This window comes from Bos grunniens, chromosome 22, assembly GCF_055505025.1.
Source record: "Bos grunniens cultivar Pamir isolate PY7600 chromosome 22, Bosgru_T2T1.0, whole genome shotgun sequence".
NCBI classification, from domain to species: Eukaryota; Metazoa; Chordata; class Mammalia; order Artiodactyla; family Bovidae; genus Bos; species Bos grunniens.
The window spans coordinates 32930353-32952075 of NC_141186.1; the positions used below are offsets into that span (position 1 = coordinate 32930353).

Consider the following 21723-nt stretch of genomic DNA (forward strand, 5'->3'; position numbering starts at 1 on the left):
GTGCAGCACTGTGTACACCCTGATTTCATCCCACTGAGACTTCTGTCTCTGTGTGTCAAATTTCTGTGCTACAGAACTGTAAGAGGATAAATTGTGTTGTTTTAAGATGATAAGTGTGTAGTAATTTGTCATAGTAGCAAATAGAGAGGCATGAAACTGACTTCTTTATTTATTTGTAAATCACTCTGGCTGCAAGAATAGAATCAGGGAGATTGATTAAGAGCTGTTGCCCCGATAAGAGCTTAGATGAAGGGGAGGACAGGAGGGAATGACAAGATAAATGGTTTCGGGATATATCTCGGAGATAGGGCCTATGACACTGCGTGTGGGAGTGTAAAGTTATAGCCTCGGTGAGGCCAGGAGAGGTAGTGAGGATCAGGCATGAACTCCTGGACTGTTAGCCTAAGCACTTCAGTGGATTTGAGATGGGAGGAAATTTGGGGGCAGCTTTTGATGGGTAAAATGTTTGGCACAAGTTAATTTGGATGCCTAAGAGGCTGATCCAAATTGTGTAATTAGCATCTCTTTTTGAGACACATATGGATTATGGAGGACATGAACATATGGTGTGATGAGGCATCGATTGTAAGCTCTGTGGATGGAAGAAATGAACAGCGTGTGTATGTATGTTTTAAAGACCTGGAAATAAAAATGTATCAAGTAATGCACTGAGGGGTGGACAGATGAGATGCGTCATTAGTAGGCAGATGAGTAGTACTTATTGGAAAGGTAGCACGTTTTGGATGCAAGTATGTGCCAAGCATGTGTTCCCTCTGCCTGTCCTTCAACTCTCCCAGCAGACCAATAATATCAGTATTTTATTATTGTTCTCCATTCTAAACGAGAACACTGAAACTTGGAGGTTAAAAAAACATGCCCAAGTTCACCCAGCTGGTGAGCAGAGTAATGGGGCGGGGTGGGGGAGGGAAGGGAGCCTACTTCATAGGCAGAGAACACTCCATAGCTGTAACCCAGCTTCACGGGGGCGGAGGCTAACCACTTTCCTTCCCTGTCCGTCGGTCAACTGCTGGAGCAAAGTCCAGTGGAAAGGTGCCACCAGTGGGTGCTGCTCTGCAGCCGTCCACGTTCTCACATCCAGCCCCGCAGGTCGCCTGGATGCTCTTGCCCTAAGGCAGGATTTGGTCATTTAGCTCCAACCCCAAGCCATCGTGTGCCCAACTGGTTGCTTTGCTCCCAGAATTGGTGTCCCTGAACTCCCAGGCAGAGAAGAAAGCACTTTTCCCTTTTCCTTGACTCGTGAATAGATAACAAAACCTAGATACCCTCTTTAAATGATGGTTCATGCAGTCTTGCCCAGACTCAAGGTTAGAGCAATCATTCCGGAAGGGATATGGCCATGTCTCTGGTCTGACTAGAAATCATGGAAAAGAGCACACTTCCTTCGGGATCCTTGGAGACATGTGACTCCTTTTAAGTAGACCCATCTCATTATAAGACAGGGGCTCATGCCCTCTGATTAATTCTCCCCTGGAAAGTGGAATTCTAATCTCTCCTCACTCCTTCAATTACTTGCTATAAACAGTGTATCTGTGGGCGTCCAGGGACTGGCCACTGAGAGAAACTTCTACTTTATAACTCTGTGAGTGTGTGATGGGGGATGGGATTGGATTTGGGCCATTGCTGGTTGCTTTTTATAAGCGATAGACTGGAAGTGCACTAGCGAAGAACGCAGGTTCTGGGGTCAGATGACCTAGATTTAGTTTTGGCCCTGCCACTTGCTATACGGGAGATCCTGGGAAAGTTGTTTACCTTCTCTAAGACTTCAGTACATCATTTATGAAATGGGTATAATATAATACTTCCTTGGTATGGTATTTGTGAGCAGGAAGTGACATATACCTAAAGCACTTGGAAATGCCAGCATGATTTCAGTGCAGAGTCAGTGATGCTTCTGTACCTGTTGTTGTTGCAATCAGAGTGTACACATGAGAAGGCAGGATACAAATACAAAATGCTTCTGAAAAGCAGTGATCCGAGGTATTGGGTTAAGATGGCTTATTTGTGAGGGACCTAGAGAACCATGGCGATGCTTTTGATGTGATGATGAATTAATCGAGCTTAGTTGTTTTCTCTTTGCTAAAAGTATAGTTGTTTTTCTATGTAGAGATGTTGAAATTTTTTTCTGCCAGGAGTTTAGTATTTTTGGTGGATGAGGTTCCAAAGCACTAGGTGTTTGTCTGAAATGATATATTGGGTAGGAAGAAAATTCTGAAACAAAGTCGGTGCCCAGTGAATACAGATTGAAAGTTGAGGGACTAACTATTAGAATAACAGTAGCTAAAAGGTAACATTTCACGTGTGTCTATGACAAGCCCTTTGCTTTTATGAATTTTCTCCTTTCATCCTCATAGCAGCCCAGTGCAGAGCAATTTTAGGAAGGTGGTGTGTTTCTCCCTAAAATGCAGAGGTGGAGCCTGCACTTGAACTCAGTTAAGGTTTAAAACTGAAACATATTTGTATGAAAATATAAAGGGGATTTAATACTTGAAACATAACTTTACATGAAAAATAAGAAATTTGAGGACTTCAAGGTAAATAAAACTGAAGAGAAGGAAGGAAAAGAAATTCTAAATATATTTCTTTTTTCCCCCAGCTTGTAAATGCACTGAAAACAGTATCTACATTTGAGGTCCAGATTGTTGATTATAAGTATAAGTAAGTAATAATCCAGTCTTGGGCAGATCCTGTCCTCTTTGGCTTGGATGAAGGAGGAGCCTCCTCATCCTTTGGCGGGGAGAGGAGGGAGGGCTTTGTGAATGGGAGGTGTTGGCACTGTGGATCTGGAAGGGACAAGTGGATACCATCAGTGAATGAAGTGGGCAGGTGAGGACGCCAAGTCTAGTGGGCGGAAGTTCTTCCGCTATGACAGGCCTGATGTTGCCACACTATCACTTTTTAAAGAGAAGTGATGAATCCTATTTTCATTTGAAATTTCTGAATTTCTAAAGTCAGCAACTGGGGGACTTCCCTGGCGGTCCAGTGGTTAAGACTTCACCTTTTAATGTAGGGGCTGCTGGTTCAATCCCTGGTTGGGGAGCTAAATCCTACATGCCTTGTGGCCCGCAAAAATCAAAACATAAAGCAGAAGCAATATTGCAACAAATTCAATAAAGACTTTAAAAATGGTCCACATTAAAAAAAAAAAATCTTAAAACTAGCAAGTACTTCCAAATTTTAAAAAATGGCATAAATCTGAATTGCCCTGTTAGCAGCTGGGTTTCATCTTCTGGCCTAAGATTAGTCATATGGAAATAATTTGAGGTTCATTGAACAGTATGAGGTTTAAAAAAAATCTTATAAAATATTTACATTTTGGGGACTTCCCCAGTGGTTCTGCCTTCTGATGCTGGAGGTATGGGTTAGATCCCTGGCTGGGGACCCAAGGTCTCACATGCTGTGGGGTGAGGCTAAAAATTAAAAAGAAATTTTTTTTTTTACATTTTCTTTAAAATTCTAACACAAGTAAAAAGTTAGAAAGATAGAATTTACCATTTATGTAGCCCCTGTTGATACACATACTATATCATATGTTATATGTTATGTAACCCCTGTCTACGTAACCCCTGTTGATGTAGAAACTATAGGGCTATAAAAGTAATACATGTTCTTGATTGAAAAAGTCAAGCAGTATAGAAAAGTTCCAAAGGAAAATGAAAACTTTTCTCTCTCCTGTTCACCCACCCACAGTCATAGTGTTGTTTTCCACATTTAACAGCTTTTTTCTGTGTTAAAAAGTACACATTTACCAACATACAGTGCCTGACATGGTTCGGTTTAAACTTATTAGTAAGCCTGGGCATTTAGCACCTCATTCATTACACGTTTGTTCATTTACACAACAAGTCTTTGTCAGGTACCTGCCATGAACTGATCACTAGGCTTAAAAGTAGGAAGACAGTTATGGAGGAAGCATGGCCATGTCCCAACAGCAGACACTAAGTACAAATAAATAGCAGTTGCAAGAACAGCAACTGTTTGTTGAGACTTAGTCTTTTTTCCCCCCAACGTTTAAACTTTTTATTTTGTATTGGGGTAGAACCGATGAACAATATTGTGGTAGTTTCAGGTGGACAGCAAAGGGACTCAGCCATACATATACATATATCCTTCTCCCCCAAACTCCCCTCCTATCCATGGTGCCACATAACACTGAGCAGAGTTCCATGTGCTGTATGGTAGGTCCTTGTTGCTTATCCATTTTAGTATAACCGTCCATACATGATCTTCCCAACTGTCCCTTCTCACCAACAGCCATAAGTTCATTAATCTAAGTCTGCAAGCACTGACACGTATTCTTAATGCTTTCCTTGCTCTGGCTCATCTTCCTCTTTCAAGAGTCTTGTGAAGTTTCTGAAGCTATTTCTGTCTGACAGGTGACACTAACCCGATGATGGCAATCCTCACTGCCACCTGAGGAAGTGCAGAGGCAAGAAGAGAGCCCAGGGTTAGTGACAGTAAATTCAGACCTTGCCAACCTGAGGGACGCGATAGAAACATAATAGTTGAGCTTTGTGAGTTTTGATCTATAGGCATTTCCCAGAAATGACCAGTCACAGATGTGTTCCCTGGACAAGTGCCCCTTGTTCCCCTCAGTGTCAGTGGGCATCCCGGGGAAACTGAGGCACACGTACCTCGTGTGAGACGCACGTGGTGCCTTTGTCTTCCTTCCCTCGTGCAGGTGCGGGATTTCTGTTCCGTCCTGAGAGGAAGCTCTTCAAAGAGGAGAAGCTGATGAAGAGGAAAGTTGCTTCCCCTTCTTCGATGCAAACAGATCTTGTTCATTTATTTTTCTTCACTTTGGGTGGGTGGGACTCAGAGATTGGATTCTATTTTATTTATCAGAGTATTAGACTCTGTCCAGCATTTCTTCCCAGCCTCACTTCAGTGAACTTTTTTGGCTGTTGTTCTTGTTGTTCAGTCACTCAGTGGTGTCAGACTCTTTGCGACCCCATGGACTGCAGCACGCCGGACCTCCCTGTCCTTTACCATCTCCTGGAGCCTGCTCAGACTCATGTCCATTGAGTCAGTGATGCATTCCAACCATCTCGTCCTCTGTGTCCCTTTTCCTCCTGCCTTCTGTCTTTCCCAGCAGCGGGGTTTTTTCCAGTGAGGCAACTCTTTGCATCAGGTGGCCAAATCAAGAGGCTATTTAGTTCCTCTTTGCTTTCTGCCATAAGGGTCGTGTTGTCTACATATCTGAGATTATTGATATTTCTCCCAGAGATCTTGATTCCAGCTTGTGCTTCATCCAACCTGACATTTCACATGAGGTACTCTGCATATAAGTTAAATAAGCAAGGTGACAATATATGGCCTTGACCTACTCCTTTCCCAGTTTTGAGCCAGTCTGTTGTTCCATGTCCAGTTCTAACCATTGCCTTTTGACCTGCATACAGATTTTGCAGGAGGAAAAAGATGGTTTGGTATTCCCATCTCTTTAAGAATTTCTCACAGTTTGTTGTGATCCACACAGTCAAAGACTTCAGTGTAACCAATAAAGCAGAGGTAGATGTTTTTCTGGAATTCTCTTGCTTTTTTTATGATCCAACAGATGTTGGCAATTTGTTCTCTGGTTCTTCTGCCTTTCTAAATCCAGCTTGAACATCTGGGAGTTCTTGGTTCATGTACTGTTGAAGAGAATTTCGAGCATTACTTTGCTAGTGTGTGAGATGAGTGCAATTGTGTGGTAGTTTGAACATTCTTTGGCATTGCCCTTCTTTGCGATTGGAATGAAAACTGACCTTTTCCAGTCCTGTGGCCACTGCTTAGTTTTCCAAATTCGCTGGCATATTGAGTACATCACTTTCACAGCATCATCTTTTAGGATTTGAAATAGCTCAGCTGGAATTCCATCACCTCCACTAGCTTTGTAGTGATGCTTCCTAAAGCCCACTTGACTGCACATTCCAGATGTCTGGCTCTAGGTGAGTGGTCACACCATCGTGGTTATCTGGGTCATGAAGATCTTTTTTGTACAGTTCTTCTGTGTATTCTTGCCACCTCTTCTCAATATCTTCTGCTTCTGTTAGATCCATACCATTTCTGTCCTTAATTGTGCCCATCTTTGCATGAAATGTTCCCTTGGTATCTCTCATTGTTTTGAAGAGGTCTCTAGTCTCTCCTATTCTGTTGTTTTCCTCTATTTCTTTGGACTGTTCACTTAGGAAGGCTTTCTTATCTCTCCCTGCTGTTCTTTAGAACTCTGCATTCAGATGGGTGTTTCTTTCCTTTTCTCCTTAGCCTTTTGTCTCTCTTCTTTTCTCAGCTATTTGTAAGGCCTCCTCAGGCAACCATTTTGCCTTTTTGCATTTCTTTTTCTTGGGGATGGTTTTCATCACTGCCTTCTGTACAATGTCACGAACCTCTGTCCATAGTTCTTCAGGGACTCTGTCTATCAGATCTAATCCCTTGAATCTATTTGTCACTTCCAGTATATAATCATAAGGGATTTGATTTAGATCATACCTGAATGGTCTAGTGGTTTTCCCTACTTTCTTCAATTTAAGTCTGAATTTTGCAATAAGAAGTTCATGATCTGAGCCATAGTCAGCTCCCAGTCTTGTTTTTGCTGACTCTATAGAGCTTCTCCATCTTCAGTTGCAAGGAATATAATCAATCTGATTTCAGTATTGCCCATCTGGTGATGTCCATGTGTGGAGTCGTCTCTTGTGTTATTAGAAGAGAGTGTTCGCTATGACCACTGCTTTCTCTTGGCAAAAGTCTGTTAGCCTTTGCCCTGCTTCATTTTGTTACTCCATGTATCTCTTTACTTCCTACTTTTGCATTCCAGTCCCTTCTGATAAAAAGGACATCTGTTTTGGGTGTTAGTTCTAGAAGGTCTTGTAGGTCTAGATAGAACCATTCAATTTCAACTTCTTCGGCATTAGTGGTTGGGGCATAAACTTGGATTACTGTGATACTGAATGGTTTGCCTTGGAAATGAACTGAGATCACTTTGTCGTTTTTGAGATTATACCCAAGTACTGCATTTCGGACCCTTTTGTTGACTCTGAGGGCTTCTCCATTTCTTCTAAGGGATTCTTGCCCACAGTAGTAGATATAATAGTCATCTGAATTAAATTCTCCCACTCCCGTCCATTTTAGTTCACTGATTCCTAAACTGTCAATGTTCACTCTTACCATCTCCTGTTTAATCACTTGCAATTTACCTTGATTCGTGGACCTTTTGCCTCTTACTTTCGTTTCAAAGTTTGCACATCTTTCAGTGTCTTGAATTCAAAGACCAGCACGCATAAAATTGTGGATTCATCTGTTGCACAGGCAGGAAAATGCCCTCATGGTATCTGAGATAATTTTAGCGGTGCACAGATGTCAATTGAATAACTCAAATCATGCAAGCAAGAATTTGTTTTATTTTTGAAAAGTTCTTGTATGATCTTAAGGAAATAGTTTTCAGTTGGTTGCTAAATATATCATAACATCACTATAATGCTTGCTAATTCCACTTTTTAAAAAAAGAGTGAGCCTTGGGATCAGAGCTTTGCCTTGTAGTGTTACCTACCTACCTTGGAATAATGTTTTTTAGCTTGATTATACCCATTTTTACAGTTTTATGTCATGTGTTATTAGTCTTCCATTTAAGACAGGTATAAAAGTTTCCTTCTAAAATAAGAACATGCAAGTTTTAAAGAAGGCAAGCTTAACTTAGAAAAAATGTTTATTAAGTAAGCTGTTAGTTATGGAAGTAGGCTTGAAATTGGGAAATATCATGAAGAAATGTACTTTTAACTGGGAAAGACACTTGTATAAATGTTGTTACCATGAATCGTGAGCTTACTGAACTCAGTACTTTCCCTCTCCTCCCCTTTCTTTTGTTGTTCATTATGTTCACAGGGAACTTGGGTTTTTAGATCAGCTGAGAATCACGCATAACACAGACATATTTATTGGAATGCATGGAGCTGGTCTTACCCATTTGCTTTTCCTTCCAGACTGGGCTGCGGTGTTTGAACTGTAAGTATTTGGGGACACTTTAATATTGAGGTAGCTGATAATGCTTTTTCTGCTTGCTGAGACTTTCATTCAGAGCCTTAAAAGGCTTAATTATTACAAAGAAGTCACATCATATATACATCTTGAAAGAAAAGAAAAAAAGACCTAAAAGTTTGAAGACTGCGATTAGCATCCTTAGCAAGCAAATAACCCTTTCCTCCCCCATCTCAGCAGGATTCAGGAGATGTGAATCTGTGGTTTTCTTCCTCTGAGTGCATTCCTGTGTGCTTGTCAACTGAAAGCCTCTCCCTGCCATCAGTGTAGTGACTGTGTGAAAAGAGAACCTGTGTGTTGCATACCCATGTTCATGGCAGTGTTATCTTATTAGGCAAGTGGTGGAAGAAACTCAATTGTCCATTGACTATGGAACGGGTAAATGAAATGTGATGCAGACACAAACGTACCCAGTGGAATACTATTCAACCTTACAAAAGAAAGAAATCCTGTCTTGTGCAGTGACAGGGATGAACCTTGAGGACATTATGTTAAGTGAAATGTTACTCTGAAAAGCACGAATACTGTATGATTTCACTTTCATGAGGTACGTAGAGAAGTCAGATTCATAGAGACAAAAAGTAGAAGGGCGGGTGTCACGAACTGGTGGGAGAGGTGAAGGGGGACTTAGTGTTTAATGAGGACAGAGTTTCACTTTTGCATGATGAAAGTGTTCTGGTGATTGGTTATAACAGTGAGCTGTATGTACTACTGAACTCTACACTTAAAATGGTTAAGATGGCAAATTTTATGTCGTGTGTTTTCTCTTAAAATGAAAGAGAGAGGGTTTGAGTATCTGTACTTCTAGTGAAGAACACAGCTCCAAAACATAAGCCACCCTCTTTGCCTGGTGCTCACAGGCACCATACAATTCCATGGGCCTATTTGATTCCATATACACACACAGGAGACTGAGGCCTCAGGTGAAAGTAATTTTCCCACAGCGTTGCTCTAACTCGGTGGGTGGTTGTGGAGACATGGACCTCTCTCCTTTAATAATTCTACTCTGGATACCAACCGTGATTACTGTTAATGGATTCTTCCCCTTGCATCTAAATATCTTGATTTTGTGGTCGTATTTCAAAAATAACTTGGCATTTAAATGAGAGACTATTTAGAAAAAAAGTTGTCATGAACTTTCAACACCCTGAAAAACCTTTAAAAATAAATATATATGTTAGAGAAATAGCTAGATCATTGTGGGTTCTGTTTTAGTTCTTCCTTTCTCCCTGAGAGAGAGGGGCGGAAAGAGGAAAAGGAAGGAAGAAAAGAAATGTCACTGAGACATTTCAGTCCTTGGAGGTCAACAGTCCTGGGATCAGTTTCTTTTGGAGAATGTGTTACCCACCCGCCCCAAGGCCATGTTCATATGCACAAGCTGGGGTTATTAGGAGTTAATATTAAGTTCACAGTCCTGTTGATAAAAATCCCCTCCATTCTTTAATCCTGTTCTGGTTTTTGAAAGTTAAGATGATTTAGTTATGAAAATATTTAAAAAATAATGTTTCACTCTTGTGTGTGTGTGTTTCTATAAACCAGTTTTATTTATCTACCATACTACAGTTCACTCATATAATTCAGTGCTTTTAATATATTGACAGAGTTGTGCAACCACCACCACAATTTTACAATATTTTCATTGCCCCTCAGAGAAAATCAGTCTTCTTCAGCAGTTACTCTCATTCCATCTTTCTCCCAGCCCCTGGAAACCACTAATCTCCTTTCTGCCTCTGTAGATTTACCATTATGGACATTGCACAGAAGTGGAATCATGCAGTACGTGGGCTTTTTCTTACTGGCTGCTTTCACTTAGTGTCATGTTTTCAAGGTTCATCCATGTTGGGGCGTGGATCAGTGCTCATTCCTTTTTATTAGCATAATTCCTTGTATGGTTATGTACCATGTTTTATTTATCCATTTGTCAGTTGATAGACATTCAGATTCTTTTCACCTTTTGGCTATTGTGAATGCTGCTGCTATGAACATGAATCTCTCTCTCTTTCTTGTTTACTGTTTATACAATATTTTGCAAGAACATATTTGGGAGGTGAATTTTTTTCCCCAAAGAACTGTGGATTGGTCAAAAATCCCAGGCCAAAGCCCCATGTACAGATGTCCTTGTGTTCTTAGGTACAACTGTGGAGATGAACGTTGTTACCTGGACCTGGCTAGGCTGAGAGGTGTCCACTACATCACTTGGCGAAGGCAGAACAAAGTCTTTCCTCAAGATAAGGTAAAGTTCAATGACAGAACTCATCTTGTTTTATTTTTTAATTGGCTGAAAGTGTCTAATTAAATTGCAAATTGTCTTTAAACTTCAATCCAAAGATAAAACTGTTCTCTGGAATCATAAGTTGTTATTTTTTATATTTGCAAACTTGTGGGAGAGGGGAAGTTAATTATTCTCTGTCTTTATGTGGAAAAGTGACCTTCATGAAATTTGGGACTAGAGAGAGCTGTTAAATTATTTAGAGACGGGATCTGCAAACTGTAGACCAGTGGGCTATATCTGGCCCTCCACTCGTTTTTATAAATAAAGCTTTATTGGGACACAGTCCTTCTCTTTTGTTCACATGTTTTCTATGGCTCCTTGAGTACTCCAGTGGCAGGGTTGAATAATTGTGGTGGAGACTCTGTGGTCCACAGAGCTGAAGAAAGTACATGCTATCTGGCCTATTACTGAAAAAAATTGCCAGCCTCTGATGTAGAGCATAAATTAAAATAGTTGCTTTGACCAAAGTGAAATAATTTTCTTCTTGTTCAGAAAATCACATCCTTAACAGCTTACAAATTTGTCTTTTGCTATTTTTGCAGGGCCACCACCCAACTCTGGGGGAGCATCCAAAGTTTACCAACTATTCTTTTGATGTAGAAGAATTTATGTACCTTGTCCTTCAGGCTGCAGATTATGTATTGCAACACCCAAAGTGGCCATTTAAGAAAAAACATGATGAGTTGTAAATCTGTTCAGTCTTTTTGCCAAAAGGGAGTTTTTGAGCAGTCCTGCACCCAGACTCACCTCACAGTTAAATAGGTAAAACAGCCTGTTATCTCCTAGCCCCAAATCATCTTTTTGTTTTTTAAAAAAAAAAAAACCAATACAATGCCTTCAGGATATTACTTATGTCTTTTATAGCTTTTAAGTGTTTTGTTTGATTTTTGTGTCATTGCTATTTATCAAGATACTATTTTTGCACTGAAAACTTTACTTTTTATAGTTCAAAAATTGGGCCTGGGCTCACTGGTATCATTGAGCTTTTTTCTTAGGGATGCCAAAGTTCGCAACTTTCTTAGTTTTAGAATTTGTAAGTGTTTTTGTAGAATACCATGAGATCATCATTTTAGAGGCTTCCAACTTGATAATGATATGTTTAAGTAAAATCACAACTCATTTATTTGCCATAGTTTGTTCATAGCACTGTTCATAGTTGGACAGGAAAACATGCAATGCACACACACACACTACTGTTCATAGTTGGAAAGGAAAACATGCAACACACCCATGCACACATGCGTGCGCACGCACACACACACACACACACACAGAGTTGTGGTTTTCAGTACCAAGCTATAGGACTGTGTTATAGATCAAACAGTATTATAAATAGATCTATTTTATTCTTTTCAGAGTCCAAACGAGTTCTCTGTTATATCCTTATAGTCAACGGCAGGTTATATTCATCCAGAACCTGAATAAATCATGCTGTTTCCTTAATTCATATTCATATATTTCATATGCAAATCATGTTTTCCCCACGTGTAACAACCACGTATGATAAAAGCAAATGAGAACATTCTTTAGAACGGTTTTATGTATCTTCTAGCTGGTTCCCACCGGCTCTTTCTTAGCTGTGGAGAGCATTTATGTATGAAACAGTGGTTTCATTGTGCACATATTTGTAAGTGCATATACCTGTGTGTATCCGTCTACCTCTTTTAGCATGAAACTATTCCAGTGTTTGATTTTGCAAACTTCAAGTTAGCCACAAGTAGAGATTTTTTTTCCCCTATAAAAAAAGTAAAGGCAAAAAAGGGTAAAGACACACGTGAATTAGCCAGTTCAAAATGAGTAAGAAGCCATAAGAGAGTGTCATAGATTAAAAAGTATCTGACAGCCACCCCTACTCCCTCAGTGAGATTCACTTCTTACTATTTATGAACCTTCAATTTAGTGGTTGGAAACCACGGTTTTATTTTATTGCAAAATGTGAAGTTTACATTTTATTAACACTGAGTAATCTCATTTAGAGACTAGCAACTTCTATTTTTTTAAGTAAGGGATTAACAAAGTACAGCAGAGCTAAAATTTTTTTTATGTTTTAGAGTAGTTAAAAGAAAAAAGAACATACAGCAGACAAGTGACCTGAGAATCCTAAAATGTTTATTATCTGGACCTTTACAGAACACATTTGCTGACTCCTGCTTTAAAGGATTATCAACAATCTTCTAGAGTTTAGGAATATTTATTAAAATATCTGTAAATGATTAATGAATCACTGTAGCAGTAGCTTTGATTTGAGACCTTTACAATATTTAAAAAGACTTACAACATGACTTTTGAAATGATTGGTGTTGCTGCTGTTCTTTGTCCAAAATACTGAGTAACTGCTGAGAAGATCATTCACGTGAAAGGAATTGTCAAGGCTATGTTGCATGTTTAGTCAGGGAGGCAGAAACATCTAAAAAAAAATGGCCTGAAAAAAAAAGGTTTCAGCATTTATCTTCTTACCTCATTTTAAGAAGTGTTTGGCAATGTGATTCTGTAGATGAGCAAGAATTTTAGACATTGAAAACAATTTCATAATAAAATGTTACATTTGCATATTTCACAAAGAAACAGTACGTTTTATAGAAATGAGAAAATACACTAGGTACTTTATGTAATTCACTTTTATCAGACTTTTTGATAGAAGCAAAAGAAGGTCTTCAAATTGTTATAAAATTTTAAATGTAAAGACTGCTCTTTTATTAAGTCTTTGAAAGAGATGCATGTCATTGTTTGTACATTTGGGATATGGCTTTGGAATAAATCTTTTTATATTTTATTTGAACACCAGACTATTTTCAGGATTTTCTGTGTCTGAATGTCAGATGTTTACCTTTTTTTGTGTGTGTGCAATCTGGTCACTCCAGATTATATGAATTGAGTAGGTCACTGACAATTCAATTTAAGGAAAAGTTGTACCTTATAATTATTTAGCAGTTTATTATGTGATGCTTTCATGGTATATTGCATAATCTGTATAAACTCAATTTAGTTGTTCCCATTTTTTAATGTGACAAAAGTCAGATGCTGTTTAGGGGACCTCCCTAAAGATCACATGGCTTCTGATTGCACATCTGTAGTCCTACATTTATATACCAGATTATGTGGTAAATATTGATGGTGCAACTACTGTGTACATTTCTACTCTAGGTTCTGGGGATACAGAAGTGAGATGAACAGAAAAAAGCCCTTGCCTTCATGGCCCTTGTGTTCTGATAGAGGAGACAGATATTAACATAAATAAGGAAAATATACTGTGTGTTGGATGTTGATACAAGCATGGTATGGACAAAACTAAAACAGGAATGAGGGCTCTGGAGCTCTGGGGGGAGGTAGAGTCCAGCGTAGAGGGTCAGGGAAGTCCTTGTTGAGGTCGCCTTTGAGTCAGGACTTAGAGTACTTAAAGGAGGAAGCAATGTAGATAGCTGGCAAAGAGTATTCCAGGATGATTGGAATAGTATGTGCAAAGGTCCTGAGGCAGGAGGGTACCCAGTATGTTTGAGGAACAGCCAGGAAGCCAGTGTGGGGGCAGAGGAGTAGGAGATAAGGTCAAAGAGGTAATGGGCCTGGTGTGCAAATGGCAAGGCTCTTGTCCTTTGAAAGTGATGAGATGGAAGTCATTGAAGGGATCTCAACAGGAGGAATGGCCTGACTTTGAAGAGGAGAACTGTAGCTATTATGCTGGAAAGAGACTCTGGAGAAATGTTTCAGGTCGTGTACCCTGGGGAACAGACTATGGGGTGTAAATTTGTATGCAGGTGGTTTGTTGGGGAAGATGCTCCTTGATGGACACCTGGAAGGAAGTAAAGGGACCAGACTGGGGTGGAGGGAGCTGTCTAGCTGCAACACAATTGCAAGTGAGGCCACAGGAGGGCACTGTAGAGTTGATGTAAGCGTTGGGGATCCTCATAGCAATGAATCCCTGAATACCGGCATTTCTCCAGAGGCTTGTATTCTGCAGCAGGGCAGCTCTATTCAGCTGAAGGCAGTTCCTGGAGAGGAGCTTGGTGTGATCCATCAGTGGTCAGTATTCCCATTGCAGTGGTGGTGGGTGGATCTCCCAGGCCCTTTACAGCGTCCATAGAGTGCTGTTACCATTCAGCGTGTTCCATGCTCTCTTCTACTGCCTGCCAATAGAAAGTTATAGCTAAGGCTTCATTTGATTCAGATTTTATTTGTTTTAAAGACTCCTTGAAGACAGTTCTGTGTACTTCATATGGTAGAAGGTGAGAGTGGCTTTGTGGGCCATATGAGTTCTCTGTCCCATTTTATATTTTGTTGGTTCCCACCTCTAATCTTTTAACAAACGTAAAAGACATTCTTTGGGATATTTAAACAGGTTAAGAAACTTTCCCAAAGCCACGCAGCTAATAAGTAATAGGTGGATTGGATATAGGGCCTTCTTTGTGAAGGAATTTAAACAGAGGTAATGTAGGAAGTAAAGGATGAAAGGAAGGAAAGGAAAGAGGGAAGGAGAGAGGGAAAGAAGGAAAGAGAAGAGAGAAGTTGGGTGGAAAAGAAAATAGAGAAAGTAGTCCTGGTGTTAGGCTATTCCTTGTAGTTACAATATAGTTTTCTCTGATACACACTCAATGGAGAGAGAATTTGAAAAACACTTGCTTTTTGAAACTAAGAGCAATAATCAGATCAGGTATGGTTGCCTTGGAGAAACCAGTCTTTCAGAATACTATATTCACAACCAAGGGCTATTGCCAGACACTTTAATATCGTCTTCCTCTGTTAGCTTATTGGGGCATGGCATAAGATGTCATAAGCACGCTTGTCATGGAAGAAGTGGCTTAGAGCTTGGCTGCGATTATGTGGGCCCTCTTTTTGGACGGTAATGCACATTTTAACCATGAGGTGGCAGTCAAGCCCTTCCAAATGGCCTCTCTGCACTCTGAAACTCTGGGTATAATAATCTCATTGTAGATTCCAGACACCTGAGTGCCAGGAGTAAGGCCTTGCTTCTGTGTGTGATGTATTTTTTCCATCCCTGATTTGAGGTAAAGTGGGAAAAATTATCCTGGACAGTTTTCAGATTTAAGTGTGGAATTTCTTAGCTGCAGCCAATTCCTGAACCCTTTGTACCATCTCCTGATCGTCCCGTGGAAAGAGCATTTGGTCTTGGGAAGATGATTTCTAGTGACAGAAGCTGTTCAGTGGAATGCAGTCTCATTGACGCGAAGGAATTTTCTTGGGTAGAGAGCTCTATTGTAGGATCTCTAGATAGCCCATTAGTTCCTCAGTCCTTTTTAGGACCTAAATTCTTTGTTATGTTGGGCTTGATAGGTTACTGTATATGTAAGTGCTGTTATCGTTGAGCAGAACCAGACTGTAAGTGGAAGAGTTCTCGTGCTTGTGTTTCGTTGCCCAGTCATGTCTGACTGTTTGCGACCCTTTGGGCTGTAACCCACCAGGCTCCTCTCTCCATGGGATTTTTCAGGCAAGAATACTGGAGTGGGTGGCCATTTCCTTCTCCAGGGGATATTCCCACCCCAGCGTCTCTTATGTCTCCTGCATTGGCAGGCAGCTGCTTTACCCACTGAGCCAACGGGGAAGCCCAGTATAAACGAAGGAGTTCATTGAGGTCTAAATGTCAAGAGTGGTACCGTGTTAATTAAAGAGGAATTTTTAGCACAAACAAAGGGGTATTAATATCGAGTCTTGATGTGAATCTGACCCATGCAGTTCTCCAGGTGTTTGCTATTATTTGTTTTTACAACCGTGCATTGCAGTATTTGGGGATGTCTTTGCTGAAAAGGACCTTGAGATCCTTTGTGGCTTTTGTTCATTTCACTGTGGTTTGTTGACTGCCCACCAGTAACAGAACTTTCAGACCAAGAGAGAAAGTTCCTGGGAGAAGCATGTTTTGTAGACCCAGGAATTCAGCTCTAGGAATCAGAGGGCTCTGACTCCTCAGCCTTGCACATCCCTTGTACCTGTGTGACCAGGGGTTTGTTGCTTAGCCTTATGAAGCTTCAATTTTCTCATAAATTGATGGCAATATCTGTTAGGCAGGGTAGATTCAAGGGTAAAAAAAATAAAGTCACACTCATTTAGGGCTTGGTGTATACTATCTGTTCAATAAATGCTATTATACTATGGAACACATAGAATTGTTATTATTTAAAGCTCTAGTACCTGGAAAGCGGTTAAATTTTCAATCTCCAGACTTCTCCCCACACGAAATTATTTAGATTCTCAGGGGTACCATCAGCTGACTCTCTTTGGTCAAATGTCCCCAGGTGTCCCATTGCACAGGGATTGGGAGCTGCTGGTCTAGGACAGAGTGGCAGCTCTTGGCAGTAGATAGGTCAGGAGGTCTAAACCAGTATTTGTTGAAGTCTCTTCCACTGGGTATCCTTAAGATGTTGCATAATAAACAGTTTACCAGGGAAATACTGCCTCAAGTCGAGTTGTTTCTTGTAGGGTTTATCCCCACCTTTGACACACCAGTGCCCACTGTGAGTTTCTAAATAGGAAGAGGTCATATGCGCTGTTTCCAGATTGATTGGACCACTGGGTCTCTTTCTCAGGGAGCTTGACGATTGCTGTTACAAGAATCCCCCTCCAGGCAGGCTTCTCTCAGTACTGGCCGCGGCTCTCTCCCCTCCTGGGGAATGGGTAACAGGCAGTGCTTTCAGCATGAAGCCGGTCCCGGTTTGTGAGTTCTGTCAGTAGTGCTACCCGATCACAACTGACTGGACCAGGCGTCAGTAGCTGAGCCGATTCTATCCAGTCGGGAGGCTGTAGGATAAAGGGTAAAGAAATGACCCGGGTCCCTTCAGCAGGGCCGTTTGGATGGAAGACGTGAGGAGGATGCCAAGGTTTCTGGAACCAAGACACCAGATCTGAGCTATTGGTGCTTTTTTTGTATCAAGTACAATTATGAGCTGCTCTTCAGTTCTTCGTGAGGCCACTTGTACATTCAGGTCATGCATTGGGTGCCCTCTTCCAGCCTGAAAGAACCTAACCCACACAGCCATGCCTGACTCCAGGAGTGACTGTCCCACCCAACACCACGGTGATGGTGATGGGAGGACATGGACCCAGACATTCTTATTCCAAGTTTAATGCCACACTGCGGCCCCATCACACCATCGCCTCTCTAGCTGAGACTGATCAGCAGGACAAGCAGAGGTAAAAAATAATGGTAGTTTCCAGAAAAATCTGAGAAGTAAATGTGAAGGACGCACATGTAGAAGTCCTTAATGGTCTTAGGTAGAAATTGGAGCTGGGCAGAGGGTTAAATAATGGTGCCTGAGAAATTAGGCCAGTTTGCCATGAGGCAGCTGGATGAGGACTCAGCAAAGCGGAAATGAAGTTAAAGGTGAAGTTCCTAAGTCTCAGAAGAAAACCTTAAAGTGGATAGGCAGTAAATAAAGCCGAGGACAAGAGTGAAAGGAGGGAATTACTAGACACACGTTGTACAGGTCAAAGAAAAGGCAGGAAGAGGCCAAGATAACATTGAAAAGCTTGCGGAAGAGGGAGACTGAGGAGGACGATGCAAACACTGAGGAAGCCGGTATGTCTCTTACTGCAGCAACCCCTCCAGGCCCTGAGGGCGGCAGCAAATGGGGAGAAAAGCACGAAAGCGCCAATTCACAGTGAAAGCCATTCTGCACTGATAGAAAAATGTAAATCCTCCAGAGAAATATCTTTATCTACGCATCGTTTTTCAAAACGCAGGGAATATTCAGCAACATTCTCAGGGAGAGAATTTACACAAGATGCTTTTAGAAGTGTTTATGGTTCACTTGGTGGAAACGGGCCCGGGAGTTTTTCCTCCTGCAGTTCACAAGGATGTCAATGCATCCTCTTGCCTGTGAAATTAAAAGTAAGATGTGATGGTGGCGCGTCCTTACTGCCATCACCACACCGAGACATGGAGCCCAGATGGGATTTCCATTCTGCCTGGCAGGTGTCTATGCAAATAAGCTGCTTTTCAGAAATTGCTGGGTAATACTATCATATTGACTTTGTACTAGATTATATGCTCTTGGATAGTCATACTTTTGCAATTCAAATAGCAGTCTGTTGAAAAGAGTTTTATGATGGCTGCTACTTGGTGCAGGCAATAAATCTGGGGGACCAGGAATAAAAGTAATAGGCAGAGAAAGGCGCCCATTCTTTTCCAGCTATGCTTGAGACTGGTGAGAAGGGCCAATAGCTGGGAAGCATCTTACAGTCTCCTTTTATCATTTTGCTGCTGCTTTTTTAGTTCTTTTTTCTTCTTCCTCATCTTTTTCCCCCTCTACCCCCCCCCACCCCAAATATTAGCATTTGTAAGTCTGCTTTTGGGGGTCTTCCCTGGTGGTCCAGTGGTTAAGAATCTGCCTTGCAATGCAGGGGACGCAGGTTCGCTCCCTGCTCCGGGAGCTGAGATCCCACCTGTCATAGAGCAACTACGTCTGCGTGCCCCACAACGGTTGAGCCTGCGCAGTACAGCCCTAGCGCTGCAACTACTGAGCTTGCGCCCTGGAGCGAGGACCCACAACTGCTGAGCCTGCGCTCTGGAGCCGCAAACCACAACTACGGAGACTGCATGTTCAACTGCTTAAGAACACATGCCCTGGAGCCCGTGCTCCACCAACAGGGGAAGCCACGCCAGAAGGCCGAGCACCACAACTAAGGACTAGCCCCGCTCGCCATAACTAGAGCAAAAGCCCACACACAGCAATGAAGAGCCTGTAGCTGCAAGGACCCAGTGCAGCCCCTGCTCCCCCGCGAACGTCTGCGCTCTTGGTGAAAGTAAAGACCGCCGGTCCGGAACCCTACAGAAAGGTTTGGACTTGTTGGTTCCTAGTGACTGGCATGGTGATATGCATGGTCACCCTTGGTGGTAAGACATTGTAGCAGACTCAGTGCTGACTCTTCTGGGCTGTCCATTGGAAGTGGCCGCATAGGACCCGGGGAGAACATCTACTTCCCCTACTCAGTTCAGACTTCCTGAGATTGCCACCCCCACCCCCCAACCCCCATCCTCTGCAGGGAAATGATGTCAGGCAAGTGCAAACACATGAAGTCTTAGGACATAAAGTAGCTTTGCAGAGCCATGATGAGGAGCAGGGTGGCAGAGCAGTGGAAGGGACGGACTCTGGCCTACCATTGACTACCCCAGAGACCTAGGGCAAGCCACTGACACTCAGGGAGCCTCAGTTTTCTCATCTGTGAATGGACACTACTCAGGGGACCAACCTGAAGGTGGTTGTGAGGCTGTATTTGGTCCTTGTGTCTGCATGGCACCTCGTGGCACAAACAACTGTGAGGATAGAGGAGCCTGATCTCAATCAGGTAATCACACAGGTGAGGGTGTGTAAGGATAAACAGTGGGGCTGCCTGGAAGGGGAGGAACTTGTAACCAAGAGATGCCGTGGCCCTGGGGTGAGAGGGAAGGTTCCTCGCAGGCAAAAATAAGGTAGCACACCTGGGGTCTGGCACCCAGGGAGGATTCCTAAGCTGGGAGAGGAGCTGGGAGGTGGAAGGAGGAGGATAGGAGGCAGATGACGAGGAGGAAGAAGATGCAGACCCACAGGAAGCCTGGGTCCTCGGCCCGTGAGCACTGGAGAAACCTCCAGGAGTTGACAACTTGAGCCTGAAAGACCCTGAGGACAGTGGCCGCTGAGGTCTGCTTGATTCAGTGATGGACTGACAGTCCTGTGAGGTGGAAAAACTCCTGGAGACCAAGCGGCCCCCAGACAGAAGCTGCAGAGGCTCCAGGGCTATCAGACTTGAACTTTGCTTCCCACTGAGTGGTTTCGTCAGCATCACCTGAGAACCTCACCAACGGCAAAGGCCTGCCAGCCAGCCTGCCTTCTCCTGGCCTCAGAATTCTCAGCTACCTACATCCGAACTTCGCTTCTGCCCCTTCAGTCTGAGATTAAAGGGCAAAAGGTATGTGATCTATGCAAATACATGCACATATTAATATGTAAGCCCAAGGATCAATTATGTAAGGTGGCCAAGGGGTCGCTCTGCCAGGAGAGAGGTTCTTCTGGGGAGGTGGAGAGGGGAAATCAAATGTTGTGGTCTGTGGGTGGGTTGGAAAAGAATTTCCAGACATGAGGCGGAATGAGAGGAGACTAGAGTTTGTTAGAGTGGGAGATGGTGTTAGAGCAGTGGGCCAGCTCTTGGGAGAGCCGACCCCTTTTGTGGGCCAGTAGCCAATTTTTATAGCCTCAAGACAGAAGAAATTCCTACTGGAAGGGTGGCATTAGGTGATTGGTTAGGATGCTAGAGGGTGGTAATAGCATGGATATTTTACCTAATATGGGTTCAGTGAAGTGACTGGTTTAAATCCAGAGGCTCATGGCAACAGTTGCTACGGGGCTCGCTCAGTTCTGAAGATTTTTGTCCTTTGACCTTGGTACAGGGCCCACACCAAAGCTGTGTTTATTTTATTTTTTTTAAAGAATTAAAGTGAATTGCTGTCTGTTGGAGGGAGAGGGGAACTTGAGGCAGGTGTTATCTATGATGTTATCGCTCAGGGGCACATGGTTGAGAAGGGCTCTGCCTGGACTAGGGTTTGTCTCAGTGAAGCCCCAAGCCTGCTCCTCCCCCTACTGCTTTTTAAATTGAAGTACAGTTGCTGTATAATAATGTTTTCAGGTGTACAGCATAGGGATTCACAGTTTAAAAGTTATATTCCAAAAAAGGAGTTATATTCCGTTTACAGTTGTTACAAAATATTGACTATATTCCCCATGTTGTACAGAATATCCTGGCAGCTTGTTTATTTTATACATAGTAGTTTGTGCCTCTGAATTCCCTCCCCCTAGCTTACCTCTCCCCACCTCCTTCCCCCCACTGGCAATGGCTCTTTTGGTGCCTCATATCTGTGCGTCTATTTTGTTTTTGTTACATACATTAGTTTGTTCTTTACTCTAGATTTCACATTGGACAGTTAGGTGGCTTCCATGTCTTGGCTCTTCTAACTAATGCTGCTGTAAACATTGCAGTGTGTAGATCTTTTTGAATTAATGCTTTTATTTACTTTGGAGATATATTCAGGAGTGGAATTGCTGGGTCATATGGTAGTTCGAGTTTTAGTTTTATGGAAAAATCTCCATACTGTTTTGCACTGTGGCTGTATCAGTTGGCATTTGCACCAGTAATTGATGAGGGTTCCCTTTTCACCATGTTCTTGCCAACATTTGTTATTTTTGTTATTTTTAGTGACAGTCTTCGTGAGATGATAGCTCATTGTGGTTTTGATTTGCATTTCCCTGATGATTAGTGATGTGGAACATTTTCTCATGTGCTTGTTGGCCATCTGTATGTCATCTTTGGGAAAATGACTGTTCAGATCTCCTGCCCATCTTTTAATTGAGTTGTTTGTTTTTGATGTCGAGTTGTATGAGCTCTTGATAAATTTTGGACGCATGTGTGTGTGCTAAGTCGCTTCAGTCGTGTCTGACTCTTGGCGA

At 42.2% G+C, this 21723-nt stretch overlaps 2 protein-coding genes across 24 annotated transcripts in view; both read left to right on the forward strand.

Moving 5' to 3' along the window:
- Positions 1–13079, forward strand: part of EOGT (EGF domain specific O-linked N-acetylglucosamine transferase) — a 42528-nt gene extending 29449 nt beyond the window's left edge. For all 14 annotated transcript variants that reach the window (XR_015151311.1, XR_015151308.1, XR_015151312.1 and 11 more), the window contains exons 14-17: positions 2615–2676; positions 7876–7995; positions 10159–10261; positions 10843–13079. Coding sequence is in view for 6 of the 14 variants with exons in the window: in XM_086366895.1 (XP_086223021.1) it covers positions 2615–2676; positions 7876–7995; positions 10159–10261; positions 10843–10989 (432 nt within the window). In the remaining 8 variants the exon portion in view is untranslated. The remainder of the gene's footprint in view (positions 1–2614; positions 2677–7875; positions 7996–10158; positions 10262–10842) is intronic.
- A 1653-nt stretch (positions 13080–14732) lies between these two features.
- Positions 14733–21723, forward strand: part of TAFA4 (TAFA chemokine like family member 4) — a 215892-nt gene continuing 208901 nt past the window's right edge. For all 10 annotated transcript variants that reach the window (XR_015151314.1, XR_015151316.1, XR_015151315.1 and 7 more), the window contains exon 1: positions 14733–20191. The gene's annotated coding sequence lies outside the window, so the exon portion shown is untranslated. The remainder of the gene's footprint in view (positions 20192–21723) is intronic.